Source organism: Cynocephalus volans, chromosome 3 (assembly GCF_027409185.1).
Source record: "Cynocephalus volans isolate mCynVol1 chromosome 3, mCynVol1.pri, whole genome shotgun sequence".
NCBI lineage: Eukaryota > Metazoa > Chordata > Mammalia > Dermoptera > Cynocephalidae > Cynocephalus > Cynocephalus volans.
The window spans coordinates 74,218,481-74,234,927 of NC_084462.1; the positions used below are offsets into that span (position 1 = coordinate 74,218,481).

The following is a 16,447-nucleotide window of genomic DNA, read 5'->3' on the forward strand; positions in this document are numbered from 1 at the left end:
TCTCTATGTCATCTCCAGGAAGAGGCAGAGATTTTTGCCTGGTTTGCTCCCTGCTCTAATCCCAGAATCTACAACTCTGCCTGGCACATGGACAGGGATTTTTGTCTACTCTGAGCAGGCATTCGATGTATTGAGCAGGTACTCAATATATATTTGTTGAGTGAAAAAAATGAGTAAGTAGAGACGCGCCCCGATTCTCTGTATGACTTCGAGCAAGTCGCTGCCCCTTTCTGGATTTCATCTCTATCCTCTCCCCGGACCAGTCTCCTCGCGCCTCCTTCGCTCCTCCGGCCACTAGACGGCACTGTGTAAACAAACCCCACCCAGCAGGGAGCGGCGCCCTTCTTGGTCCGGCTCACCTCCAGTCGGAGGGTGGGCCGCGAGGAACCGGAAGTGCAGGAGCAGCCGAAGCTGCTGCAGCCGCTGCCGCCTCTAAGTGCCGCGTTTGCTTGGGTTGCTACCGGCGCCGCCGCCGAGGAAGCCGCTGCAGCCGGGAAGGGAGTGGAGGCGGCGCGGCATGAAGCGGCGCAGGCTCGCTCCGTAGCGCGCGTCGGGACGGTCCGGGCGGGGCCGGGGGGGAAGGTGCAGTATCCGCCCCCCTCTCCTTCCCCTTCGTCCGCGAGGCCTGGGCCCCAGACATCGGGCCCTTTCTCCTTTACGGAGGGCCGCCCGGCGCGTTCTCCCGGTCAGCCCGCTCTGCGGTTTACTCGCACGCCGCCATGTGCGGGGCAGAGCCGGTGCGCGGCCCGACTTCCCGGAAGAGGAAGCTAAGGCTCTGAGATTCCGAGTCAACCAACGTTCACCGGGCGCCCCCTGAGCGCTGGGTGTTGGCCTCCGGACTTGGACGTCCGTTATCTTAATTGAGCCTTGCTGGGTTTGGGAGGCCGGGTATAGTCGGAGCTTACGGATGAGGAAACGGAAGCCCGCAGAGGTGAAGGGATTTGCCTAAAGTCCAACTGTGGCAGCTAGGACTCGGACTTTCTGGTTTCCCAGCTGTGTTCTTTTCTCTGTACTGCTTCACTCTAGGTCGATTCCCTCCCTGCTCACCGTCCCCATCCCATTCTGTTTCACCCACCCGCAGCAGGATGCTTTCCTTTCCTGTCAAACCTCTCTCCTCACACACTTTCTTCCAAGACTTGGCATCCTTCCAACCCCCCTTCTCAACATTCTCTGCTACACCTCTCCTCTTCCTCATTCATAGCTTTCAAGACCTTTGCCCCCTCTGTGATAATGGACCTCTCAACTAGCTGTGGACCCAAAGAGTGAAGTAGCTAGGCTTCAGTGAGGATTGGGGTGTTTAAGTCCATGTGTGGCCCATGAATTAAAAATTCAGTGTCATTTGAGTGGGTCCAAACTCAAAGTGTCCTGAAGCTATTTCTGTAACCCAGCATGCTCTGTTCTGAGTGAGGGGCTTAGTTCTATGGGAAAGTGTCTTAACGTCTTAGTCCACTGTTGCTGTGCTGGCATAATCTCACTGTTTCCTCCGATTGCCACTTAGCTTTTCTCACCACATCTCTCTCCATCACCTACTTGGCCCAGAATTAAAACTTATAATAAAGTAACAGGTGTAATCACAGGTTCTCCTTTATTTTTTCTTTTTTAACTAAGCCAGAATTTCTACAAGCTTAACGCTTCTTTTTCCAGAAAAGTTACCTATTTCTGTTATTCTCAGAGTAACATGGCAAGGAAAGACACAAAAGTGGAATGCACTTAAAATGATTAGAATATTCTTGTGAAAAATCTTAAATTATTAAATTCAAATTAGTTCTCTATCTGCAAAAATGACCTGCTCTGTAAGTCTTGGTTATCCTACTGAGTTGATTCTGTCTCCAATCAGCTTGATATGGCATTATTACTAAAAGACAGGAACAGGAATAGGCACATAGCAATAAATTTTATTGATCACCTGCCATTTTTGAGAATTTGCAATAGCAAATTAGCAAATAGCAAATATGAGTAACCTCACATCTGTATGCCATTTATATCTGTTTAAAGCCCTTCCATAGTTTTCCTTTTAATGTATGTCTAGACATCAAGATTTACTATTGTTAAGATATTCTTTTGAGTAAATTGGACTACACATTTCTGAAATAAAATAATTTTAGAATTTTGATAATGTAAAATGCATATACAAAATAATTTAGGCATATATTGCACCAAAATGAGTGATATTTCTGTATCAGTTTTAAGAACTATTTTGGGACTTTTTAGATTTAATCTTTTAGGCCACATATGGTGCATTTTAATAATGATCAAGGGTCTTATATCTTATTTCATTATCCTGGTGAGCAGGATTGAATGGTAAGAAAAAGATTCCCATGAGAAGAGAGCAGGGTGAGTGGAGGGATCTATGCTTGAAGTTGAATCACTTGAAACAGATCTCTTTGAATGTGGAAGAGATCTGAGCAGATGAAAATACAATCAGGTAGGCACCAGAGAAGATCTTTAAGTGAAGAGGTACGTGGGCAGTGAAATATATGCACTGTGCTAAGAATGTACACTGACCCTATTTTCCTATTTTTGAAATTAGAAAATTCAGGTTACGTATTTTGAGAATGCATTTGTATATAAGGTGTTAGGGAATTCTGGAAATTAAATCATTTAGTTATACATTTGTGTAAATTACTAACATCATATAATATTAGGCCTATCCTAGAAGATGCAGGATATACATGTACTGTATACAGAATAGCTGAGTGTTATTTGAACTGTACAGTGTGTGTGAGTTTATATGGGTGTGTAGAGAGAAACAAGCAGTACAGTGACCTAGTAAATTCAGGAATACCAGATAATTTTACTTAAGTGTAAGCTAATGCAACTTTTCATAGGAGAGATGTGAAGTGAATGATAATTCAAGAACCTGGGCAGTAAGTCTTGGGAAGTCTTTCTGCTGAGCTTCTCTGTTCTGTTCCTTAGCCCTATACTTGCAAGCGGTGGTTTGGAGATGAAGTTTTAAAGTTAACACAAGCAAGTTGAGAAAATGAGCCCATTTTGTGTAGATTATTCACTCTCGTCCCTCACTTCATTGGCTATAAAACTAGATCCATTGACATTGGTGGAAAGCATGCCTCCGCTGGCTATTAGATGGGTGAACAACCACCACTGTCGTATCCTGCTATTCAATATCAATGTGCTGAATACCAGTTGAGCTAAGTGATGTAATTCTCTGTCAAACTGCTTTGGATTTTAATCATTGGAAATGAATGCCCAGTTGTAATAATATTACATGTATACCTGATGTAACTGTCTAATGGGTTTTCTGGCCACTTTTGCTACTGTTATATTGAAAATTGTAGGATAGTTAACTGTAACATGAAAAAAATCACAATATCCTGGGCACACAGTTCATTTAAATGCCAGTAATGCACGCCTAATAGACTAATTCACATACCTGGTAAGAACTTTTTCTTTGTGGCAGGTAGTTCTTAACATAGATCTATGTTAACATGCGAAATTGAACTTTAAAAAAGACATTAAATATGTAATCATGTATTGAACGTTATAGTAGTAGTTAATAATTATGTGAAATTTGGTTACATAAATACAATTAAGTTTACCTTACAAATGTACCTGTTTTTGACATTTATTAGTTCAAAAAGAGCAGACTGCCCCAGAATTTTTATGTTGCTTCTTTTTGGTAATGCATGTCAGAATATCACACAATGGTTTATGATAATGTTTTTGTTATTTTCTCTGATACTTTGCTCCTGTTACATTTAAATATTGGAAAAGATAAAGGAAAGATGCATCTTATTCTGTATTTGTGAAATGAAAAGTAATATTATTAGTAGATAAGATATTAACAAATGCTGTTTTGAGGTTGAACTGGTAAATTGGATTCAGACTTTTATGAAAATATTGTTGCTTCAAACATTAAATGCTTTCTGCATCAACTACTTCAACTAATTAAAGCCACTTGAAGATAATATTTTTTCCCTCATTTACTCAGAGTACAAATTGTTGACTGGTAATAATAGTCATTTAAGTTTCCTTAAAAAGTAGAGCCACCACAAGTGATCATATGATAGTGATGTCTGTCTAGGCAAGAGCAGGAGACTCAAAAATGTACCACTCAGTTAAGTGTTAACGTTGTTTCGAGTTACGAGTTACATTTAAAAGGGAACAATATTTTTATTACTTTGGGTAAGTGCTCTAGGAAGGTTATTATAAGTACATTGTTTGGGACAATTATATTACTGTTCTAATTGGTCTTGATTATTTCTGTTAGCTGAAGAAATCCACATTTATCAAATGTGTTACTTTTTTAAGTGGGAAAACACTGAACTCCCTTGGCACATTTAGCTTCACTATTGACATGCTGTTGGGTGGAACACAGCAGCCAACTGGCGTATGGCCTGTTTCCTTCCAGAGTGGGAGAGAAAAAGGAATTTTGGCAAGAGATACCTAAGGAGAGCCTTTCCTAAAGGTTCCAAAGGGATTTAGAGTCACTGTGAAATAGACATAACCTCAATTTTTAAAAAATCTCATGTTTAAACTGAACACAGAAAAGGAGGAATTATTACTTTTCCTACTAGATTTCATTGCAACTGCGCTGAAAAGCATTCTTTTTTTTGGAGGCTGTCATTTCTCATAATGTAAGAGGAGACAGGCCTGTGAACAGCTTCATATGCCTTGTTTTTCTAGGAAAATGCAATATGGCAGCAGCAATGGAAACAGAACAGCTGGGTGTTGAGATATTTGAAACTGCAGAGTGTGAGGAGAATATTGAATCACAGGACCAACCTAAATTAGAGCCCTTTTACGTTGAACGGTATTCCTGGAGTCAGCTTAAAAAGCTGCTTGCTGATACCAGAAAATATCATGGCTACATGATGGCTAAGGCACCACATGATTTTATGTTCGTGAAGAGGAATGATCCAGATGGGCCTCATTCAGACAGGATCTATTATCTCGGTGAGTATGAAGTCATAGTTTCTGAGAGGAAATTTTTCTTAAGTCAAACTTAAAGGCTAGATATAATTGGCACTCAAATTTTGGTGAATAAGTAAGTGAATCAGTGAGTTTTGGTTCCATTACAGGAAAAAAATATCTTTTAATTTGAAGAATTTCAGTTTTGGCACTATTTTAATTTTGGTTTGTTCCATTAACTTTATTTTTACTTGCAGATAACAAATCATGAATTGATCACTCTGTTTTTTCAAAGTCAAAGATGCCAGAAATTGCTTCTCTCTAGAGCTACTTTGAAGTGTCTTTCCTTAGGAATGGTCAGATTAGGAAAACAGTAAAACCATTAGTTTGTTCCCACTCTCAACAGCTGCTCCTTTTATTTTTTTAAACCAAGGCTAGTCTTGGTCTCCATTATGAGTCCAGATTTTAAATGTATTCATCCACTGATTTACTTTGTTGTTTATTTTTTATTATAAATTTTTTTTGGTGGCTGGCCAGTACTGTTCATTAAATTTTTAAAAATAGGTTTCCTTCCCTCCTCAAAGCTGCTTCCAGTATAAGTTTTATTCATTCGTGTGTGTGAGTATACATATATACATGTAAATATATCTGTTCAGAGATGCTCTCTGTGTGAGTCCAGAGTCATAATTATAGATTTTTTTTTTAACAACTTCAGAATATTCCGTTATATAATTGTGCCATTGTTTTCCATAACCAGGCAGGCCTCTAGTGATGGGCATTTAGGTTTTTCTAATGTTCTATTATAAAAGATGAGGAGGCAGTGTATATCACTGTATTACATCATTTTGCACATGTGTGAATATACCTTAGAACTAATTCCTAACAGTGTAATTGCTGGGACAGAGGACATGTATATGTTCAGAATTTTGATTGATACTTCTGAATTCCCCCTCCAAAGAGGTTATAGGGTTTATATTACCGTCAGTATTGTCTCAGAGTATCTATTTCTGCACACCTACACCAATAATGAGTAATTAGACTTTTTGATCTTTCCCTCTCTCATTAGTGAACCACAGTCTCTCGTTGTAGTTTTAATTTTATTTCTTTTTTTATGAGTGAGATTGAGCATCCTTTTACTTGTTTAAAAGCCAATCGTAGGGCCGGCCCGTGGCTCACTTGGGAGAGTGTGGTGCTGATAATACCAAGGCCGCAGGTTCAGGTCCCTATATAGGGATGGCCGGTTGGCTCACTTGGGAAAGCCTGGTGCTGACAACACCAAGTCAGGGGGTAAGATCCCCTTACCGGTCATCTTTAAAAAAAAAAAAAAAAAGCCATTCATATTCCTTTTCTGTGACTGATCTGTTTATATGGTATTTTTCCCTGTGTTTTAATTTGGTTTTTGCCTTTAGTACCTTTCGTTATGCAGAGATTTGTGATTTTTTTTTTTGGTAGTTAACTTTTGACTTTTCTATAGTTTTCTGTCATATCTGTAAAGCCTCTCCTAACTCCAAGATTATTTTTTAAAAAATCTTTAATTTTTTTTCACCACCTTTAATCAATTAAATTTTTAATTTAGTCCTTGCATCATTTATAATTTATTTTGCTGTAAGATATGAAGTAGAGAAAATACTTGTTCTCCTTGGATAGCTGTACATTTATTTTAATAACATATTTTAAATACCTTACTCCCTAATTATTAGAAATGCCACCTTTATCATATGTCATGTTCCCATATATAAATATTTGGATCTATTTGGGGACTTTGTGTTTTGTCTCATTGATCTGTCTGTCAGATCAAATTCCAATACTGTGCTGCTGCTATTATTATTTATGTTACTATAACTCTGTATTTTACTGTTTGATAACATTAATCCCTCTTCATCACTTTTCATACTTTTATTGATTATTTTTGTTAGCTTGTTTTTATATGAGAACTTATAATTAGCTTTGTAGCCCTCCTCCTCCCCATCCTATTTATACCGTTTTAAGATACATTATATTTATAGATAATTTTAGAAGAGATTTGATATCGGTAAGATATTGAGGGCTGGCTGGTTCACTCAGTTGGTTAGAACGTGGAGCTAATACATCAAAGTCAAAGATTCGGATCCCCGTACCAGCAAGCCACCAAAAAAAAAAAAAAGATGTTGAGCTTTTTAAGAAAATTGTGTGCCTTTTCATTTGTTCAAGTCTTTTATATCTGTTCAAATTTTATTTTATTTTTAAAAGATGACCAGTAAGGGGATCTTAACCCTTGGCTTGTTGTTGTCAGCACCACGCTCAGCCAGTGAGCGAACTGGCCATCCCTGTATAGGATCCGAACCCATGGCCCTGGTGTTATCAGCACCGCACTCTCCCGAGTGAGCCACGGGCTGGCCCCTATCTGTTCAAATTTTAAAGTGTTTCTCTATTCAAGTCATTGGTCTAAAATTTTTAATATACTTTAGACTTTTTCCTGATCACCTACTCAGAAGAAATCTTTTACAGGAAATTGTACATTTTTGAGAACTCTTATCCCGAATGTGGCATGAGTAAAAGAAACTCTATTATTTAGTAACAAGCATTATGTTACATTAGCATGTTACTTTTTCACATGCTTTGTTTTGTCGCTTGTCCCTCATCATGTTCTCTTAGAGAAAAACAGGACTTATTAATACTGTCTTCTGAAGACATCAGCACAAACAGACTGCTGTAGTTCTGAAAGCCAGTAAATACCATTAGGAAAGAAACAATGGGGAAAAGCTCATTTTATATAGATAATATTCTGTACATAAAATACCTTGGAAATGTTTATTGGTTGTGGATAAAGCCAAGGAAGACATTATGGAGCTAGGAGCATATAGAGAGGGACAACTGAAATGATTGTGGGGAGTGGTTCTCATTTGAGGATAGATGAAAACCAGTTTTTTGTTTGTTTGTTTGTTTGTTTGTCTTTTTTTGTGACCGGTAAGGGGAGCGCAACCCTTGGCTCGGCATCTCCCACACCGCGCTCAGCCAGTGAGCGCACCGGCCAACCCGAGTGCGCCACCGGGCCGGCCCAGAACCAGTTTTTTTTTTTTTATATTTGAAGGCTGAAACCTCTTAGAAGGAGAACGTTTAAGGAGGATATGATCACCTTTTGTAAAATTGTGAATGGTATGAATAGGTTACCAAAATCTTGAGAATTCTATAACAAAGCAACTCTGGAATATACAAAATAGATTTAAGACAAAATCAACTACTGAAGTGAATGTCAGCTGATATCTTACTTTTGACTCCAAAGGCAACACAGACTAAGAAAGGTTTAGAAAAATAAGGGGATAAAGCAAGATATGGATATTAGGGGGCTCATCCTCAACTTTTGCAAGAGTTAGCATGCAAGTTCCCATGTCCTTCCACGAACTGCCTTTTGCTTCCATCACCAGAAACATAGGCTGAGAATCTGTTCCACCCTAGAGAAAATTTCTTGTTCTTTCTGTGTGATTTATTTTTTTCTTCCTTTTCCCCTAGCTTTTTATCTTTTTTTTTTTTTTTTGGCAGCTGGCTGATACCCCTTACCTTTTGGGAAGTGATACCTTTCTAGCACTTCTTAGGGTAGAAGGGCTTTGTTTTATGTTGTTCGACTTTTTGGTTCACATCGTCATACCCATAGTGTGTTTCTGTAACTTCTCTCTCTCTCTTTTTTTTTGTCTTTTTCGTGACCGGCACTCAGCCAGTGAGTGCACCGGCCATTCCTATATAGGATCCGAACCCGCGGCGGGAGCGTCGCCGCACTCTCCCGAGTGCGCCACGGCTCGGCCCCTGTAACTTCTCTTTTATACGTAGCTCATTCTACACTGTTGTAATCATCCAACTCAGTTATTGCATGATTTCACAGAATAGATCTGGCGTAGTTTAGACCTCTTTTTCCTTTTGCCTTCCCTAACTAATAAAGGACAAAGATTTTTAGGAAGACATCAGATTCTGTATTGTTTTAATGTGAGTATACTTTTGTTTGAAACTCCAAAGGCCTTATTAATGATTACAGTTATAGAACTGTTATAATGAAGAAAACCTAGAATTCAGTTAGACCTATGTGTGTTTCTAAATAAGTACTTTAAATGATTCAGAAAAGAAATTTAGTAATCTGAAGTTGTCAAGTTGGAATCTCATGAATCTGTTGCCAACTTGTAAGGGACTAACAGTTCTCAAAAAATTCCAAAAATGACAGTTGTCTTAACTCTCCTTACATCATCTTACATACTTTTGTTTGTTTTGAGAGGGACTAAGATCTGAATATCAAAATGGAACATGAGCGTTTTTCTGTAAAGCCTTGGTTTTATTGATGAAAGTTTCCATGGCATATGGCATATGCACATCTTGTTCATTGTAGATCCCATAGAGCGCAAAATATTGCAATATATGGAAAGCATTATGTTCTTATTACTGTGATTGTAGTAAGAATGCTACTTGAAAAAAAAAAGTGATTGTTTTCTCTTACAGCCATGTCTGGTGAGAACAGAGAAAATACTCTATTTTATTCTGAAATTCCCAAAACCATCAACAGAGCAGCAGTATTAATGCTTTCTTGGAAGCCTCTTTTGGATCTTTTTCAGGTAGGATTAAATATTGTTATTACTAGGATTTTGTATATGTTTTCAGAGACTGCATGTATTTAGAGGCAGAAATTCAGCTGGGAATGAAGTAGATGTGAATCAGAAGAAATTAAAACGTTTTTGTTTTTGCATATATGACCCTTAAATTCCATTTAATTCTCAATATCTGAAACTAAGGAATATTACAATTCAGTTTCTTTTTTAACTACCTTCTCCCTGATTAACTGTCTTTCCTTTCCATAAACTTTATCGTTAGGTAAGTTCTCACAGTTTTTGGAGTTGTTATTCACATAAAAGAACTAATATGTATTTACAGAAAGGTTTATATTTAAATCTTTAAATTGAATTTGTAGTTCTAATGCTTAGTAACAGCACGAACTTAAATAAAGGTACTAAGTTCAGTTTTTGCTTCTAAATATTATAAATTTAATTTTTGTAAAATCAAAGCTTAGGGTTTTTTTCTGATATTTTATCTTTATGCAAAAAAGTAAGTAGTTGAAAATTGACAAGGTGATATTTGGGTGCAATTGTTTGCCTTTTTGTTTCTCATTTATTATTTTTACATTGAATATTTTCTTATTGAATAGCATGTTTGGGTTAAACTGAACTAAAATGTGGTATTTCTCATAGGAATTTTGAAAAATATAACTTCTATCACAACTAATCATTTTGATTACAACTATTTATTATGGATGTTGTTCTTTTACATAGGCTTGTGACTTTTCTTTTTTTTGTCCTTTTTTGTGACCGCGCTCAGCCAGTGAGCGAACCGGCCATCCCTATATAGGATCCGAACCCGCGGCGGGAGCACTGCTGCGCTCCCAGCGCCGCACTGTCCCGAGTGAGCCACGGGGTCGGCCCATGACTTTTCTTTAAAACAAAAAAAATTCCTTATTCTAAGAACTGAAATAATAGTAATTTTGTCACAGAACAGTTTGTAAATTAATGAGTCAAAGTTGTTAAATTTTTATTATGGAAATTTTTTTAAAAGTTCTGCAAATTAAAATAACATGTGAACCATTTTCAACCATTATTAAATCTTGGCCATCAGTGTTCCATTATAGCCTTACCAACTCCCCCTTCACAACTCCCACTCCAACTTTTCAGATCATTTTGAAGCAGATGCCAGATATATCATTTCATTCCTAAATAAATCAGTATGTATCTCTGATGGATACAAATTCTTTTTGGGTATCACTATAATATCATTATCACATTTAAAAAAAATTATTGATCATTTCTTCATATCATTAAATATTCAATTAATGTTAAGATTTCTCTACTATTTTAATAATTTTTTTCTCTCTCTGTTTTTTAATACTTAGTTTAAATCAAGATTTAAATAAATAAGGCCCATATATTGTAATTGATTGGTAGTTCTCTTTTCATCTATTGGTTTCCACTCCATCATTTTTTCCCCCCAATGCAGTTTGTCTGTTGAAGAAAGAGGGTCCGTAGAATTGTTCTCATCTGGATTTTGCTGATTGTATACCTCTAGTGTGTTATTTGCTATGTTCTTCAATCCCCTGTATTTTCTGTAAACATAAATAGTTAGTTAGATCTAGAAGCTTGATTAGACCCAGATTTGCTTTTTTTTTGGCAAGACTAATTCATAGTTCAAAAGAATTAGAAGCAGGGTCTTTTATTTTATTTTTTATTTTATTTTATTTTTTTTAAAGATGACCGGTAAGGGGATCTTAACCCTTGACTTGGTGTTGTCAGCACCATGCTCTCCCAGGTGAGCTAACCGGCCATCTCTATATAGGGATCTGAACCCTTGGCCTTGGTGTTATCATCACCACACTCCCAAGTGAGTCATGGGCTGGCTCTAGAAGCAGGGTCTTGAGAAGATATTTATTTGTACAGTTGTGTTCATAGCAGCATTATTCACAGAGAGGTGGAAGCAACCCAAATGTCCACTGATAGATGAATGGATAAACAAAATATGATACATACATATAATAAAATATTATTGAGCCCTAAAAAGGAAGGAAATTCTGACACATGCTACAACATGGATGAACCTTGAGGACATTATGTGAGACACATCAGTCACAAAAAGACAAATACTGTATGATTCCACTTATATGAAGTACTTAGAGTAGTCATATTCACAAAAAAAGAAAGTACAATGGTGGTTGTCAGGAGTTGGGGAGGGTGATAAATGGGGAGTTGTTCTTCAATGGGTATAGAGTTTCAGTACTTCAAGATGAAAAAGTTCTGGAGAGCGATCATGCAATGATGTGAATATACTTAACTCTACTGAACTGTACACTTAAAAATGGTTAAGATGGTAAATTTTATGTTGTATGTGATGATGTGTGCTTCCATCAGGAGACATATAGGGCCTTATTTCTATTCTTGTTACGTTAGCACCCTTTGAGCATTGACTAAATCCATTAATTTATTAGGGGCTTTAAATGGTGATATTGTATCATTGCTCCTTCATTTAGTGACTGAAATACTTTTATAAAGAGAAACTTCTATTCAACAACTATTCAGTTACTCTGAGGTCCAGTTCACAATGGAAAGGTAAATTATTCTCTTTATTTACCATTTTTCAAATAATAAATTTATTTCCTGGTGTCCTCCACAGGTGATCAGATAAGGTTTTGTAGTTTTTTGTATCTTCATGAACTTACAGATTTAAACCTGTTTGATATCTTTTGAGCCATTGACAGTTCTTCTTTTACAAATTGTCCTATTTTTGGTCAGTGGATGCACCTTCACCTTGACATGTCAAATCTCTTTGACATGACCCTGGTAATGTTTGATAGTTCTCTTATTTTTTGGTATAATGAAGATGTTCCATCATCATTTGACACATTGCCTACCCCATGCTTGGAATCAGCAAAGTGGTATCAGTAGATTATGACCTGGGTACATGGGATGCTTATAATTCTTGGGTTGGTAATTGTTTCTAGCTCTTATCAGTGGTTTCACAAACTGGAAAATACATACATTTTGTGTGTGTGTGTGTGTATTTGAAATATAAGTATCAGTAGGAACTCATATCAACTGAGGCAATATATTTTTGTATATCATAAGGTCACAGTGATATATCCAATTCAAATTCTGTACTACAGGATTTTTATTTAACCTCATTTATCTTACATATGAATCTACTTTCTTTGATGCCAAAGATCCCAGTTTAAACAACATACTATAATTACTCATTTGCTTTGCCCCATATTACATACACAGTAGTTTCAAAATAACAAACCAATGCACCAATGCTATGATTACTCACATCAGTAACTTGGAATTGTTTTTCTCTAGGTAGCTATGCCACCAATATAGTCAGATTCATTTGCTTCATTTTTGTTTTCAAAATTTAAGGATTCCTTTATGTTTTGTTTTATAGAATATTTATATGGTTCTAAAGTCAGATCTACAAAACAAGATATATTCAGAGAAGCCTAGCTTTTTTCCCTATCTCTTCTACCCTGTTTCCTTCCCACTCCCTAACCTTTTTTTAAAAAATGGCTTATCCTTCCTTTTTAAAAACTGTAAGAGAGTACATAGATGTTCATATCCTTCTCTTCTTAGATAAATAGTAGCACACAATATCTCTTTCTTCTTAGATAAATAGTAACATACAATAATACGTTTTCTCCACTGTGTAATTTTCTATTAACAGTCTTATCCTTCAGATCACTCCAGAGAAGTGTGTGTATGTATATATATGTATATCTCATTATGATCTTTAGTTCTTGTACATCTGTGTTGAGTTCTGCAGATGAGCCATATTCAACCAGTTCCCTCTTGATGGACATTTCAGTTATTCTAAATCTTGCTGTTACAAATAGTACTGCAATAAAACGACTTGGGCATACAACTTTTTACATTTTTACCAGTTTGTCTTTGAGCTAGACTCTTGGAAACCAGATTGCTAAACCAGAGGCCATATGCTTTTGTAATTTTGCTAGATATTAAATATTACCAAATTTCCCTCCATAGGAACTGTGTCATTTTGAATTCTCACCAGCAAGGCATAAGGGTATCTGTTTCTCCACAGACTCTTCAACACAGTGTATGCTCAAACATTTGGATTTTCGTCAGTCTAGTAGATGGAAAATGGTATCCTGGTGTAATTTTAATTTACATTTCTTTTATGGGCAAGTTTGATCATCTTTTTATATAGTTGAAGGTTATTTGCATTTCTTTCTGTGTAAATTGTTGATGCATATTTCTAACCTATTTTTCTGTAGGTGGTTGGTCTTCATTTCTAAGAGCCTTTTATACACTAGGGTTATAAACCCTTTTTTATAAAGTGACATAGTTTGCAAATATTTTTTCCAAGGTTGTCATTTGTATTTTACTTTCTTTATGGTGTGTGTGTGTGTGTGTGTGTGTGTGTGTGTGTGTGTGTGTGTGTTGACCATGTGAAAGGTTGTCATGTAATAAAATATATCAATCTATTTTTTATTGTATCTTTTTGATTTTAAGTCATAGTTAAGACAGTTTTTACTACTTCAAAGTTACAAAAGAATTCACCCACATTTTCATCTAGTACTTAACATGGTTTCATTTTTTAAAGCATTATGAGGTATAATTGATATACAATAAACGCAAATTTTAAACTGTACAATTTGATAGATAGATTGGCCATATGTATGCACCTGTGAAGTTGTTACCTCAGTCATTGCACTCAAAAGGTTCCTATTGGTCCTTTGTAAGCTTTCAGCCCCCTGTATCCCCAAGGAACTGTACCAGTCTTGCACATCTTTTGTAAGATTTATCTCTAAATATTTCATATTTTTTGATACTGTTGTAAATGGTATTGCTTTTTAATTTCAATTCCTGGTTGTTTTTTGCTAGTGTTTAGAAATGCAATTGATTTTTATATATTGATTTTATATCCGGAAACCTAGTTTAAACTCATTTATTAGTTTCATTAGCTTTTTTGTAGATTTTGTTGTATTTTCTATATAAATGGTTATGTTGTATGCAAACATTGGCAGTTTTACTCCTTCCTTTCCAATCTGGGTACCTTTTGTTTCTTTTTGTCTTACCGTGTTGGCTAACGGTACAATGCTGAATAGAAGTGGTGAAAGCAGACATTCTTTTCTTCCTGATCTTAGGAGGAGGCTTTTAGTCCTTTATCATTAAGTATATCAGCTATAGGTTTTTCGTAAATGCCCTTTTGTTAGGCTGAAGAAATTCCCTTCTATTTCTAGTTTGCTTAGAATTTGCTTAGAATTTTTATCAGGAATGGATAGTGGATTTTTTTTTTTTTTTTTTTGGTGGCTGGCTGGCATGGAGATCCAAAACCTTGACCTTGGTGTTATCAGCACCACACTCTAACCCAGCTGGTACAGGGATTGAAACCTGAACCTTGTTATCAGCACCACATTCTAACCAACTGAGCTAACCGACCGGCTCTGGATTTTGTCAAATGTTTTTTCTGTCTGTTGAGAAGAGCATATGGCTTTTCTTTTTCAGTTTGTTAATATGGTAAAACACATCAATTGATTACTGAATGAATATTAAACCAGCATTGCATTTCTGGGATAAAGCCCACTTGGTTATGATGTATCATCCTTTTAAATATTATTGGATTCAGTTTGTTAAAATTTTGTTTAGATTTTTAATGTGTATATTCATATTGGTCTGTAGAGTTTTTTTCTTGCATTTTCTTTGTCTGATTTTGATATTAGAGTTATTTATGCTGGCATACAGTAAGTTGGAAGGTATTTCCTCCTTTTTAATTTTCTAGAAGAATTTGTTTGGTAAGATTCACCAGTGAAGCCATCTGGACCTGTAGTTTTCTTTTTGGAAAGGTTTTGAACTAGAAATTTGATTTCTTTATGAAATACAGTGTTATTCAGGTTATATATATATATATATTTTTTTTTTTTTTTTTAATTTAATTTAATTTTTTTGCTGCTGGCCAGTATAAGAAATCAAACCCTTGTCCTTGGTGTTACAAGGCTGTGCTCTAACTGAGCTAACCAGGCAGCCTGTGTCTGTTTCTTTTTGAGTGATGTTGTTTGTGTCATTTAAAGAATGTCTCCATTTTATCTAAGTTATCAAATTTATTGACATAAACTTCATAATATTCCCTTATCTTTTCCATGTCTGTAGAATCTGTGGTGATGTCCTTCTCTTATTCCTGATATTGGAAACTTGCGTCTTCTCTCTCTCTCTTTTTTCCTGGCTAGTCTAGCTAAAGGTTTATCGATTTGGTTTCACTGATTTTTCTCTGTCATTTTTCTTTTTCTATTTCATTGTTTTATACTCTAATCTTTATTACTTCCTTTCTTCTGCTAACTTTGGATTTCATTTGCCCTTCTTTTTCTAGTTTCTTAAGGTGGTAGTGAGATCTCTAATTTGAGACCTTCTCATATAGGCATTTAGTGTTAGAAATTTCCCTTTAAGTACTGCTTTAGCTGCAGCATATAAATTTTGATATGTTGTATTTACATTTTAATTTAGTTCAAAATGCTTTCTAATTTTCTTTTAGCTTGTGCGTTATTTAGAAGCATACGATTTAGTTTCCAAATATTTGAGGATTTTCCACAGATCTTTCTGTTACTGATCTCTAATTTAATTCCATTGTGATCAGAGAACATTTATGACTTAAATCCTTTATAATTTATTGGGTCTTGTTTTATAGCCCAGAATATGGTTCATCTTGGTAAATGTTTTGTGTATACTCGAAAAGAATGTGTTCCTTTGTTGTTGTTTCTGTCGCTTATAACAAAATACCTGGGTGATTTATAAAGAAAAATGAAATTTATTGCTTGCAGTTTCTGAGGCTGGGAAATTCAAAGTCCGTTTGGTGGTGGCAACAGTGATCCAGGGGTCTCACATTGCAAGATGGTGGAAGCAGAGAGAGAAAGACTCTCCTCTTCTTTTAAAGCCCTTAGAACCACACCCCTGACCACCATTTTTAATCCATTTACTACTGCATGGTGCTACAGTCCCATCACCCCTTCAAGGCTCCACCTTTCAATTACCATAATAGGATTTCCCACCCTGGTAACAGTCACCTTAGGGGC

At 36.2% G+C, this 16,447-nt stretch overlaps 1 protein-coding gene across 4 annotated transcripts in view; it reads left to right on the forward strand.

The window, feature by feature from the left end:
* The first annotated feature begins 389 nt into the window (after window positions 1-389).
* DPP8 (dipeptidyl peptidase 8) overlaps window positions 390-16,447 on the forward strand; it is a 64,192-nt gene continuing 48,134 nt past the window's right edge. For 3 of the 4 annotated variants that reach the window (XM_063089277.1, XM_063089280.1, XM_063089279.1), the window contains exons 1-3: window positions 390-582; window positions 4,645-4,914; window positions 9,331-9,443. In XM_063089277.1, the coding sequence (XP_062945347.1) occupies window positions 4,656-4,914; window positions 9,331-9,443 (372 nt within the window). In that variant the 5' untranslated portion in view covers window positions 390-582; window positions 4,645-4,655. Of the gene's footprint in view, window positions 583-844; window positions 932-4,644; window positions 4,915-9,330; window positions 9,444-16,447 lie in introns of those variants that run through there. The other variant, XM_063089278.1, reaches the window with a different exon arrangement.